Below are 12,744 nucleotides of genomic sequence, written 5' to 3' on the forward strand. Positions count from 1 at the left end.
CGATCTACATCGCAGTGATAAGTTTACTACAGTGTGTCTGTGTAAAATTATAGTGTTTAATGATACAGTCATGTAGTCTTGAGCTATTTCTGTCCTGCTGCGTGGGCTTTAATGGAACAAACATCACAAGCCTCCTGTTTATTAATACAGATGGTGTGTCAGAACAGGGCGTCATCCATCCATATCCAAGTCTATCCAAGTCTATCCATCTATACAGCTAGACAGCAAGCTATACATTTATCCACACATACAACTATTCATACCCTATTCATACAACTAAACACAATTCTGACTGTCCAGTAGGGCTGTGTGTTGGGATGAATTTGGAGGTATGAAATGTGTGATGATACAGGAGTTCCGAATCTAATTCTAATCTCATTTTAGGAGCTAGCCAACCCAGTCTGACTTGCAACTCATCAGATACTGATGCTTGGTCAGTGGCCCATTGGCGACAGAGGCGCCTTTTATCAGCAGTATGAGATGTACCAAGCAACATTTGTATCCCCTCCAGGAGACCACCGTATTATGAAGAGCAAGAAAGTCCGCATTAGAGATATTCTTGGTCTGATACATGTCTAATAAAATATCACAGTATCAAAGTATTAAAAAAATATTATTATTACTAACAATAATGCTTAAAAGAAAAAAAAGAGGGTTTTTTGTTTGGTCAAACAAATGTGTTACTACGATAATTGAAACTGGTGATGTTACATCAGCAACAAGTGCACTTACTCTAAGCCAAACCATGATAATTTTGTCAAAACCAAGTGGTTTTGTTGACTAAAACTAACCGCAGAAACCTAAAAGCAAAGTTTTTAATTTGATTCAGGACATACTGCTGTACCTAGCTTAGTCTCGGTAAGGTTCTGGAAACATCAAAAAGTTCAAACTTGAAAAAGAAGATTTCCGCACACTTAGTTCTATGCAGTGTTTCACTTTTTTTCTGAGCTTTCTGCCTATCATACAGAGCATGTATCATGTATCTATATGGTGTGACGTTGGGGTGATTAGATTACAGCACTTAAAGATCTAGCAGTCAGGTTCAGGTTTCAATACACCACAAAATGGACCACATCCACAAATTTTTGCGTGTAGACTATTAATTAAAAATCTTCACAGTATTTTGGGAAACAATATGTTGTCATGAAAAAATATCATGATACTGTAGTGCATAGATATTCCTTCCACCTCGACCATCCAGGCCTCTCAGCTTGACTTGGACAGGTCTGCTTATGTCATCAGCATTCAGTTGTTGTACACCACATATCTGGAAAAGAAACAAAAATAAAACAGAAAAACTTGTCTGTTCTAACTCCAAGTGACTTTAAATCAAGGATCAAAATTTTCTGTTTTCCATTGCCTTTTATTTAATCAAATGTGGGACTGTTCTATTCATATCTCACTCTGCACTGTGATGACACCATCATTTTTATTATTTGGCTTTACTCAATTTTAGCTTTTTCATCAGCTATTTTATTTTACTCCTTTTAAATCCTGGTTTTATGTGGGTTTTTTTGGTAATATCTAAAAATATTTATTTATGCATCCTATTGCCTATTATGTCTGTTGAAAAGCACTGTGAATGGTCTTTCTGTCAATCCATTCAAGATGCTGTGTCTGGATTTTTTGTACTTATTGTGTCTTTCAAATAATTCAGTGTTTTTGTTGGTAGAAAATCAAGCCAGTCTGGTTAAAATTCGTGAAGTAAATGTGGTTCTTTTATTCATCTTGGTGTCCCTGGGTCCAATCCTTTGTGAAACTCTGCACATAATGGCTTTCAGTAAACATTTGCTTAAACTTCTTGATAACATCTTTTTTGGCTGTCTCCCTTTTCTCTCCTATCAGGAGTCTCTCCAGCAGCAGCACCTGATGGGAGTTGTATCTCAGTCAGCGACTGGGACGGGCACACCGGCCTCCTTGGCCACACCACCGACTACAGTTCACCCTGTCCGCCAATCATCCATGGCTCCAGCGCAACACCTCAAGTCACAGCGGTCCATTAACACCCCAGCCACAGCCACACCGCCAAAAGTTCGCCCGCAGAGCAGAAACCTCCTCCTTGACTCTTCTGATACAAACTTCAGCGGCAGTCAGCCCAAACTGCGCCATGCTCAGCAGCCGTCCCAGCAGCAAAATCAACAGCAGCAACAGCAGACGCAGCAGCAACAACAGGAAATACAGCTGTCGGTGACAGACAGTCCAGCTCCTGGACTCCCGTACCAGACGAGCTCTGCCAAAGAGAACCAGGGCCCGCAAGCAGCTGCAGAGGAGTCAACAGACACGCCCACGAAAAACACCAAGAAGACTACACAGACACAACTGCAGCCACCACAGCAGCATCTGCTCAAACCAGGCAATAAACAGGTCAATCTAACTGCAAAGCTTTGATTAAAACTGTATAGAAATAATATATAACCACATCTGCAGATACATGACATTCACTATACACCATGCCATTATATGAATACATTTTCAGGTAATTGAAATGGCATGATGGAAAGTTATGGGGCTCATTTCATTTCAGCAAAAGTCAAATATCAAGGCATTTCCATTGTAAAGACATGAATTTAAAACATGACTCACCTGTGGTGTTGATGTTTCAGGGTTCTCAGTCGACCTTGAACACTCCGGCCCTCAATGAACGCACAGTCGCCTGGGTGTCCAACATGCCACATCTCTCCGCTGACATTGAGAGTCTGCGGCCAGACCGGGAGGGTCAGCTGAAAGAGTACTCCAAGAGCATGGATGAGTCACGACTAGAGAGGGTCAGCACTTTTTTGTTCATAACCGCAGCACTTGTTTAATTCTTGTCAAAATGATTTCTCAAGAACACCTGAAGGAGATTTTTTTCAAATTTGACACAAATGTCCACCTGGACTCAACATTGAACTAATTAGAAACTGGTGGTTGAAGGTCAAAGGTCATGGTGACCTCATAAAACATGTTTTTGTCCATAAATCAAGAAACTTCACACAAATTTATAAAAGGATATAATGATAAAGTACTTAGAGGTCAAAGGTCATCTGTGACATCATAATGTTCTGCAAAAACACTTTTTGGGCCATTATTCAGTGACATGAGTCAGGAACAGAAGGCAAGGCACCAATCTTGGGTGCTCACCTTGAAACTTTGCTGTTTGTATAGATCCTCTGTGCTGTCTGGGGAAGGATCTGTGTGGAGCATCCATGTTTTCACAGACATAGATGTAAACTGTAAGTTGAATGTGACAAATGCACAGAGGCATACAAACATATGGTGTAATTTTTAGTTCAAAAAGTAAACTCACTTGCTTCCTACAAATATTTAACATTAGGGTAATATATAAGGGTTAATATTTATGCATTGTCACATAAGAGGAAGTGCTGCTTCACTGAATATCAGCACAGCTGTGAATCAATCATAGGCACAAGGTCCAAGTAGAGTACCGAAGTGTACAGAATTGCAGTGAAGCATTAAGGCGTCTTTCCTCTCCTTCGTCCTTATCTGATGACCATTAATAATGTAACTCAAATGTTTTTTGAGGAAATATGTTAATCTTTAAATGCAAAGTTTATTACTGCAATAGTTAATGTAGGATAATTGACAGTTAACATTTTTAACACCTCAGAGTGGAGTGAAACATGCAAGTCCCAGCGCTGTTATATTCTAAATCTCTAATACTCTAAAAAAGCACTCATGGGATATCTTTGGTCCAATCAATTTACTTGGTTTGAACTGCTGTAAAAAAAAATATATAAAAAAATATATATGTATATATATACAGTAACAGTGTATATATATACAGTAAGGATGCACTTCTAAGCCAATGATAGGAGTCTTGGAAAATCTCTTAACCTGGTCAGTTTATCTTTGAATAATGAAAAAGTTTCGTCCAGGTGCTTTTTCTAATAGCAATTTCGACATGAACGTGACGTGCACTGACGTGACTATTTCAACTAGTTCTGCCATATTGCATCTATAAATCAGAGCTCTAATAGACTCATATGGGTGTTGCATAATCATAGCTGTTGTGAGTTTTCTATGATGAACACCTCCCACACTCTTGCCTATATTAGAAACACACCTCTTTGCAGTGCTTATTGCAAAGCTTGTACATTTGTGTTTGCACACATCAAAGCAGACCACACCGCAGCTTTGTCTGGTCTTTCCCACTTGCAGCTTTGCACTACAAAGCCATGTCAGTATCGTTAAAATCACTTGTCATTTAAGAATGTTCCTGACTAAAAGCGACTACATGGGTAAAGAGACTTTATTTGTATTTCAGGTTAAAGAGTACGAAGAGGAGATACATTCCTTGAAGGAGCGGCTGAAGATGTCTCATCGCAAGCTTGAAGAATATGAGCAGAGACTTCTGACACAGGAGCAGCAGACAAATAAGATCCTGATGCAGTACCAGAACCGCCTGGAAGACAGCGAGCGCCGTCTAAAGCAGCAGCAAGTGGAGAAGGACAGTCAAATCAAAGGCATCATCAACAGGTGAGCGTTGAGGTTGAACTAGAGCTGGCAGAAATGAAGCTGCGCCAATTACCGCTTGGCTTACCCAATTGCAACACACAAATTTCCACCAAATTAATATTTATGATAATCAGAAAACAAGCCTCTTAGTAAAGCGAGCGTAGCAAGTTACAAATTGCAGCTGTAAAAGCAAATGTTTAAGTGCAACAACTGAAACGATTCATATAGTAGTTAAACACATGTCTATGGGGGAAATACAAAGTCAAAATGTCTAAACGTGATGACTCGCTTTGCTAATTTTTATTTAAATTGCCTCCATTTTAGGTTTTTTTTTGGTCTGTTGCTTAAGTACTCAGATGAACACAGCTGTGCCTAATGAAGTCCCAACATCAGGCACATTGCCAACAAATTTGAAATGACACATTGAGTTTAAGCACGCCCAGTCTTGGGAAATATTGGTTGAATGATACAATTGAATGAGATTTAAAATAAATAAATAAATAAATGTGTGAACTGAACTGTAGTTAGCTCTTGCGAAGTGTGAATGTGGACAGCACTGGTCATATGTAGCCATTTTAACATAGTTCAACATTTTGGCCAATATGCTTATATGCTTTCTTGCTGAGTGTTAAATGAGAAGATACCGCTCTTATATCTGTGCTGGAGCACATCATCTCAATGCATTCGACTCCTAATATACGCATAACAATAATGCATGAAAATGCACTTCAGTTCACATTTTATTTTGCAGATTTTCTAAACAATTTGCACTATATTACTAACCCTGAAGCATGATTTATAGGAGGGTGCTTGACACTTATGATGAGTATCGCTCCACGTTTTTCATTTATGTTGCGTACCTTGAGAATTTTGTTATGTCACAATGTCATGCTTAGTTGCGCAGTGTGATTAGCAGTGCTGCCACCTCTCTGTCCACAGAAGCAGCTGTCTGTGAGCAGCAGCTCCTGAGGGGACAGAGGCTGGTCAAACTGTCTTCACTAGGCTGACTGACAGCAGACACTCACTGAACAAAAACAGTTTTTATGTCAGTGCCACAGGAAGAAATCAAGTGTTTGTATGTATTGAATCATTGATTATATTTCCCAACCTACCATAGCGAGTAAGGGGTATCTGCTGCTCACTGCAGATTGGGAGCTGATCAATCAATAATTAAGATAAAAACACACAGAGGGGTGGGATTCGCAATATGATATTATCACCATAGTTTATGCACAATACAACAGTAATACAATTTAAGATGTTTTACAATATGCTGAGCTTTGCAATAATGTATATTGTGATCAATTAACCTTTTAAATTATGAGTTATGTCCCCAAAGAAAAAATATCTCAACATCTGTGTTATGTAATTAGATTAAGTTTTTAAGGTAGAGAATCAAACATTTTTAGTGCAGCAAAATGTATCTAGTGGACTGAAAAAGCAACTGACTTTATCATTCAAGTAGGCTACCAAAACTTAGATTTGTATTTGCACTAGTAATAATTTATATAACCTGTCTGTGTATCCACACAATATTGCTACACAAAAATATAGCAATACTATGCTGTATCGATTTTTTCTCCACTCCTATTGTACAGTGTGATATTTCTGTGATTTTTTAACAGCTGTCTATGCAGATTAAGCTTCACTAAACATGACAGAAATCGACTTAGACTGTTAAAAAAGTGCAGGGGGTCTCTGGCTACCGTCATGCCAACTTAAAACCTTACGCTGAGGCAAAAATTGAAAACAATGCGCAACTAATTACTTTCTGTCAAAAGACACTTATCAAAAGAACCGAGCACCCTACTAGAAATCAGGCTTAACCATGTAAAAAACAAAAAGTGGAAAGAACATTGTTCCATATCACCTGTAGTGGAGCTGCACTTATCGACTTTTTTTTTTTCTGATGAATCTAATGAAGACTTTTTTGATTACTAGATTATAAACTAATGACTATGTTATCAATCATTGTTAAGTTGTTGTTTTTTTGTTACTCTATTAATATAACAACGAATTCACCTAAAAATGGCAAAAGTGGCCCCCTAGGCGGCTCTCATTCCAAGCCAGCGAGTCAGGCTTCTTACCCATTTAAAGTTCAATGCACGATAATATCGGCATCTAATCAGTATTGGCAGATATTGGCTTTATATTGAAATATCAGGAAGGAACAGCCAACATACTGATTTATACACTGATTATATTTTTTTTTTATACTGACAAAGTGAACATGTTGAAAACATCAACCCTAAGTTAAATTATTTTTCTTATTTGGCACACTGAATGAATATTACTTACATTAAAAAGCATAAAATTGTATGTGTTCATCTGGTGGTCGGCTGTCTAGCAGAATATGATGATGTATATCGATATTGGTATCGGTTAAGACCCCCAACTCAAAAGCATTGCTGTGACATTTACAATTTTTTAATCACTTTATATCTGTATTTTGCAGCTCAGTTTCATGGAAGAATCCAGGCCTTGACTGTGTGCAATGCACACTTTCTAAATCGGCATATTTCCAAAATTGATCAGGAATTACGTCAACCCTGCCTGTGGTACTCCAGAGCTCCAAAGAGTATCTTTAACACACAGACATTAGAGTGGTATCAATTTTCTCTTCTAACTCTCAGACGGAAAGCAAATAAGTGTATTTTCCAAAATGCAGAATTATTTCTTTAAATGTAGCTCATTTAAATATCACCAGAATAGCGAAAACCTTTAAGGCTCATACTTAAATATGAAACATGTGGTTGCTTTTGTGTTATTTCAGTAACTTGGTTACAAGGACAGAGGAAAAAACAGACTAATTCAGAGTTGAAGATGATGTTTCACAACACACTGGGATACCCATTAAAATGCTCAGAGCACCACATTAAATTTATTTCCAAAAGCCAAAGTTTTATGTAACTGGAGTATACAGAGCTCACATCTCATCTCATTTGGCAAAAACATTTTCTTAAGTTAAATTAAACATTTCCTCTGTATACAGATACAGCAGATGGATGCAAACTGAACTATCCTGCACACACTCATTTCCCAAGTTGTGTATCTAACAGCTGAATTTGAACTGCTTTAAATTGCTCTGAAGGCAGCTCAGATTCAGCTCGAGGAAGCTCTGAGGATAGCTGAATGTACCAAGGAACATGTCAAGACCTTAATATCATCATATGGCCATATAATCCTACAGTAAATTTGAAGAACGCCGGCTTCATTATTCTATTTTTGTCAACCGGTATGTTTGTTTCTATTTCCCTGTTGTCAGACTCATGGCTGTGGAAGATGAGCTGAGAGGGGGTGCCATTCCTGATATTAAGCCTCGAATCCTCACAGACCAGGTTTGTGCCTGTGTCTCTACATCTTTTATCATCCCTATTTGCTAAACCAGTCATGTCCTAAAACAGCTTGCATCATTCTTACATCACATTCAGCGCATTTGCCAAAACGCAGTGCAGGGGGGAGAAAGTTTGCAGCTGTCATACACTTCACCTATTCCCATCTTTCAAAAGTACGTTTATGTCACATCTGAAAGAACATCCCACCATCTTACCGCACACGCTTGAGCAGAGGTCAAAAACACAGTGATGATCCCAAAAATCAAGAGCTGGATGAAGCTTAAATTTATGTGGAGAGGTTAATCTAGCTCTGTGAAGGAATAGCAAGTCTCCAACACTGAAACTGAATATTATTTACCACAAGCAGATTATTATTATACCACGAGCGCATTCAATGCTGGAAAACCGTGACTGTGACTCATCAGCCACGTCACAGTTATTCTGCAGGGCTCAGCGCCGTGAATGCACCATGTGGGCTGGATTGTGACGCAGGTGAAGAGGCTGAGCGTGTGTGTGTGTTGTGTTTATGCCGAAATAACTCAGGAGCAACAACATTTGCTGTCGTTAAAATACACTGTCACCTTGTTTAAGCGCTCAGTACTGAGAGATAAAATTACCTCTTGAAACCTCAGACCATATATAGAATTGTTTCTGCACTGAGTTTGTTGTGAGATTGTACTTGCTGTTTCAACAGACTTCTTAAACAAATAAGAATGTGTGATGAGAAAAGATGACCAAACTCTGCAGGATGTAGTAAAGAAGGATTAGTTTGCAAGCCGTCCTTTTGGCTCAAACTAATGTCATAGCTATCAAAAAAACACACCCCTGATGTTAAATATTTCAGTTAGTGGAGTGATAGTGCAAGTTAGTGTTGAGAAATGCTATTCCTTCAGAGTGGGAGACTCGTTTCTTTCCAAAAGACAGAAAATCGAGAATTGAGATTTAAAGGACTAGTTCAGCATTTTGGAAACTATGTCTGTTTGCTTTCTTGCCGAGATATAGAGGAACATTGATAGCACTGTCATGTCAGTATGTTAGATTTGTAGCTGGAGTCAACAGCCAATTACCAGTAACTTTGCTTATCACAGAAATTGGAAATAGGAATATAGTAAGCCTGACTCTGTCCAAAAGTAGGTGCGAAGGTAAAAATATACATTTTTTACCTCTTTAGGGGTTGCCTCCTAAAAGTCATAAAAAATCATCAGTCAGAGGCCCTCAGTTGACTGAGATTCTTTAAGTCAAGCAGTCTTTTTTTTCTATGTATGAATTTTCAGCTCACAGCAACATACATTACAGTCTCTGGCTTTTGTCTGATATCTGGATATAACAAGAAATGTTGCACATTGCCGATTCGTTGTACGCATCGTCAGTCCGCATTAGCTCGTAGGGCTAACTTGACTTGTTTACTGTATTATGCGAACATCACTGCTGCCCACTAAGACCTGTTCAAAGTCTATATAGATGAAAAGATATCAGTAGTTGAAGTTGGGTGGATATCTGGTTTTGCTGTTCTGGTTGAGTCCAGTGAACGAGCTTAAACAGGTTTAGTTTATGCAAACTGGCTGAACTGGCATTTGTCATTATGTCATGTTCTGGTAATTTTTAAAGTAGCCTACATCACAGAGCTACATCCAACTCAAATCGCCTCAATAATAAGCAATATGACAGCATTAGTGATATAATATCGCATTTGTAAACGTACTAATGGAGCAACTGGCGTCTGACAGTTTGTGTGTAATTTACTACCGAGCCAAGGCAGCTAGTGTTGGTAATCTGAAGGGGATAAAATTTTAGCAGAGGGGGAAGAGTAGTGCATTTGTTTACTTTTGGGGCTGATGAGAGAAGACATGGCAGACTGAGTCTGTTAAAAAGACTTAAAAACTGTTAAAAACTGCACCAATATGACAACATCTCGGATTTAAAACAGACGAAAGAGCTGTCCTTACTGGCTGCAGGTGTGTGAACAGAACTTTCATCAGATGCTTTGTTTTTATTTATAGCTGATGCTTGCTTTGAAAGTGCCGCAGTGAAAAAGGAACAGCTGATTTATGAAGTTATAATGAGGAAATATTTATACAAAAGCTCTGTCTCACTACAAAAACTTAAACACAGTGTCAGCTAGCTGGATGGAGATGGCTGGGAAGCTCACAGTTTCTGCTAAGGTAAATGACCACACCAAAAACAAGCTAGGCTAACATTACTTGCTGTTGGCTATATTGTATGCCCTTTCCAGTAAATATCATACTTCAAGTGTGTGTAACCTGATTTAAAAAGTAACGGTACAAACACAGGGTGATAGCAAGTAGGTTTCTCATCCATCTTTTCAGTGCTTACCTCTCTAGTTTGATCTTGAGTGCACAGCTGATAGCAGCACTGTTTGTATCATATTTGTTTAACATTTAATGAATCCAGTGTGGACAGAGAGTTCTCGTGTTACACGATGCCATGTGATAGCTATATACTCGCTTTCTGTTGGGTCACGCTATCCTTATGTCCCACTTAGAATTGACTGCTAAGGCATATGTGGCACCTGGTAAAATTTGGTAAACCAGTCTGTCCGCTTGGTTTTTGGCTTATTATCAAACTGGTTTGAAATGTGTCACACCAGTCCTACCTAAGAATAATTGAATATTTGTATTGGACAGCCAAATCCAATGTGACTGACATAGTTCTCAGTTGGTTGCAGCCCTGTACCTTTGTTTTTTTATTAAACACACAAGATATAATGTGTGAATTAAGTTAATTAATTTAAGTAAGTTAATTTTAAAATGAAGTGTTTTGGTTGCATTTTGCTTTTTCCGCTACATGCAAACAACATTAAGGTCACTGAAAATTGACCTTTTGTAAAAGTCGATTCAGGATGAATATTTTCAGGAAACTGTTGGTGTTGACAGGGAAAATGGCATTTTTGACTTTCACACAGTGTGCAAAGTTATCTCCTTTGTGGGGTGTCACAAATGAGGCACCATTTCATTCAATGGCAGGTGTTACCAAAACAGTGCTGGCTCCAGTGTTGTTAACAGTCAATTTTACACATAAATGTACAGTTACTCTTTCATTATATTAAGGATCAGAGTTGTCAGAATTCCCTACGGAAATCACTGCTCCAGTTAGTCTTCCTGTAGTAGATTTTTCCAGGCTTCCGATTGGCCAATATCATCTTCATCTTTGCTTGGCTCTAGTGTACGATTATATCACCGCTTGATGGTTTGGAATGCTCTTGACAGTGCATGAATCGTGTTTTTTGTGTGTTAATTCTGATTGAGATTTTTTCTTTTTATAACAGTGTGTGGACAATGTGGGTTTTTTTTTTTTTAGAACAAAGGAGGAAAAAAACACCTTTCAAAAATATCTGTGAACTATGCCTGAACTAGTAATATAAAAAAAGACTTACCCATGTAACATTTTAACTGGCCTCCACACTGCTTTCTTCTGTTTACTAACCTGTGGTTTTGTGGAACCTAAAAAAAAAACAAAAAACATTAAGGCATTTTTGTCTACTGCTAATGGGAAAACAGTCTATTGCTTATTTTAGCGTCTTTTATTATGTCCAAAAAACCTGCAAACATTAGCTAGATTTGGTGAGAAAGAGTTTTAGTTAGCTTTAGAGGTGTTAGTAGGCAGATTTAGTTACCTTTAGACAGAGTAAGGCCGGCTGTTATTTCCCCTGTTTCCAGTCATTATGCTAAGCTACTGTTAAAGACATGAGAGTATTTTGGAGAGCGATCTTCTCATCCAAATCTCAGCAAGAAAGAAAACAAACTAATTTTATTAATGGTCTAATTATTCCTTTAAACTTTCACTTTCATGAAAGCTGTGAATCAAGATAGGTTGTAATTTTTACTCTTTTCTCTCCCTTCAGTCTATCAACCAGGGCTATGGATCCTGACTGCCGCTATCGAGCTGACCAGAGGTCATAATGGTCACTCGAGTGTAAGAAGACAAATTCAAATCCTACAAAACAACCATGAAGAGAAGCTCTGCAGTGGATCCAGCAGGATCACTGGAGGCTTCATCTCACAAGGTTCTTAAAAAAAGAAACTTTGCACATAATCAAACTTTGCCTGTACGAGAACTTGACAATCAGTTTAGCGTGAGGACCAACGTGTGCAGCGAATCGTCTGCACATTTTGACTGAAATATAAGCCAATGCCACAACAATGGCAATACTGAACCCAATGAGTTTCTTTATTTAACCGGAAGAAGTGAGAAGAAATACGTAAAACACTGGGGATGAAGACGGATTCATAATTTCCCCCGCTACAAGCAGTACACTCGCTTCTCACTGATGTGACTGCAGATGAAATGTAGAAAAGGCTTTTACAAGCACAATCTCCTCTCATGGTGACGCCTGTGACGAGCAACAAGCATGTTGTTTAATCAGTTGCCATTTATGATCATCGGATGCAGGGCCCAAAGCAAAGACCTATATTATCCGATTCTGAATAAATCATTTAGTAAGATAGTCTCACTGCAAAGGTGGTTATCATTATGATTTTTCCATCTTTTATAGTACAGCCATTCCATCTGCATAGATGCCAAATGAATCTTACAATCAACTAATTGCTTTAAATACAATCTTAACATTTTCCTTCGGCACACAGTGTAAAGCCAGAAAAACAGTCTCTTGACTTTCAGTGTATAGAAGAAGTATTTCTTAAAGCTACTAAGCCTTTTTAATAATGGAGATACTTTACAAAAATAATCTGACATTATAATGTGTTTTGTTCACTTTGTAAAAATATTATTAATCATAAGAAAGATTATATATGACGTTTCAAAACAGTGATACAAAGTGCTTCATAAATACCTGACATGAAAGAAAAATAGTGTGAAAATGTAAGGAAATATTAAAATTAAAGGGGCACTCCAGCAATTTTACAACACACAAAGTCTGCATTGTAAACTGGGCGTGTGTAGTCTGATAGACACGGGCATTAACGACTCAAGGAGG

At 38.2% G+C, this 12,744-nt stretch overlaps 1 protein-coding gene across 7 annotated transcripts in view; it reads left to right on the plus strand.

The window, feature by feature from the left end:
* Nucleotides 1–12,399, plus strand: part of LOC121958233 (ras/Rap GTPase-activating protein SynGAP-like) — a 50,817-nt gene extending 38,418 nt beyond the window's left edge. For 6 of the 7 annotated variants that reach the window (XM_042507109.1, XM_042507113.1, XM_042507110.1 and 3 more), the window contains 5 exons: nucleotides 1,846–2,364; nucleotides 2,604–2,765; nucleotides 4,265–4,476; nucleotides 7,721–7,793; nucleotides 11,653–12,399. In XM_042507109.1, coding sequence (XP_042363043.1) covers nucleotides 1,846–2,364; nucleotides 2,604–2,765; nucleotides 4,265–4,476; nucleotides 7,721–7,793; nucleotides 11,653–11,679 — 993 coding nt within the window. In that variant the 3' untranslated portion in view covers nucleotides 11,680–12,399. The remainder of the gene's footprint in view (nucleotides 1–1,845; nucleotides 2,365–2,603; nucleotides 2,766–4,264; nucleotides 4,477–7,720; nucleotides 7,794–11,652) is intronic. The other variant, XM_042507112.1, reaches the window with a different exon arrangement.
* Nucleotides 12,400–12,744: the final 345 nt, after the last annotated feature.

The sequence above is a fragment of the Plectropomus leopardus genome, chromosome 18, assembly GCF_008729295.1.
Source record: "Plectropomus leopardus isolate mb chromosome 18, YSFRI_Pleo_2.0, whole genome shotgun sequence".
NCBI lineage: Eukaryota > Metazoa > Chordata > Actinopteri > Perciformes > Serranidae > Plectropomus > Plectropomus leopardus.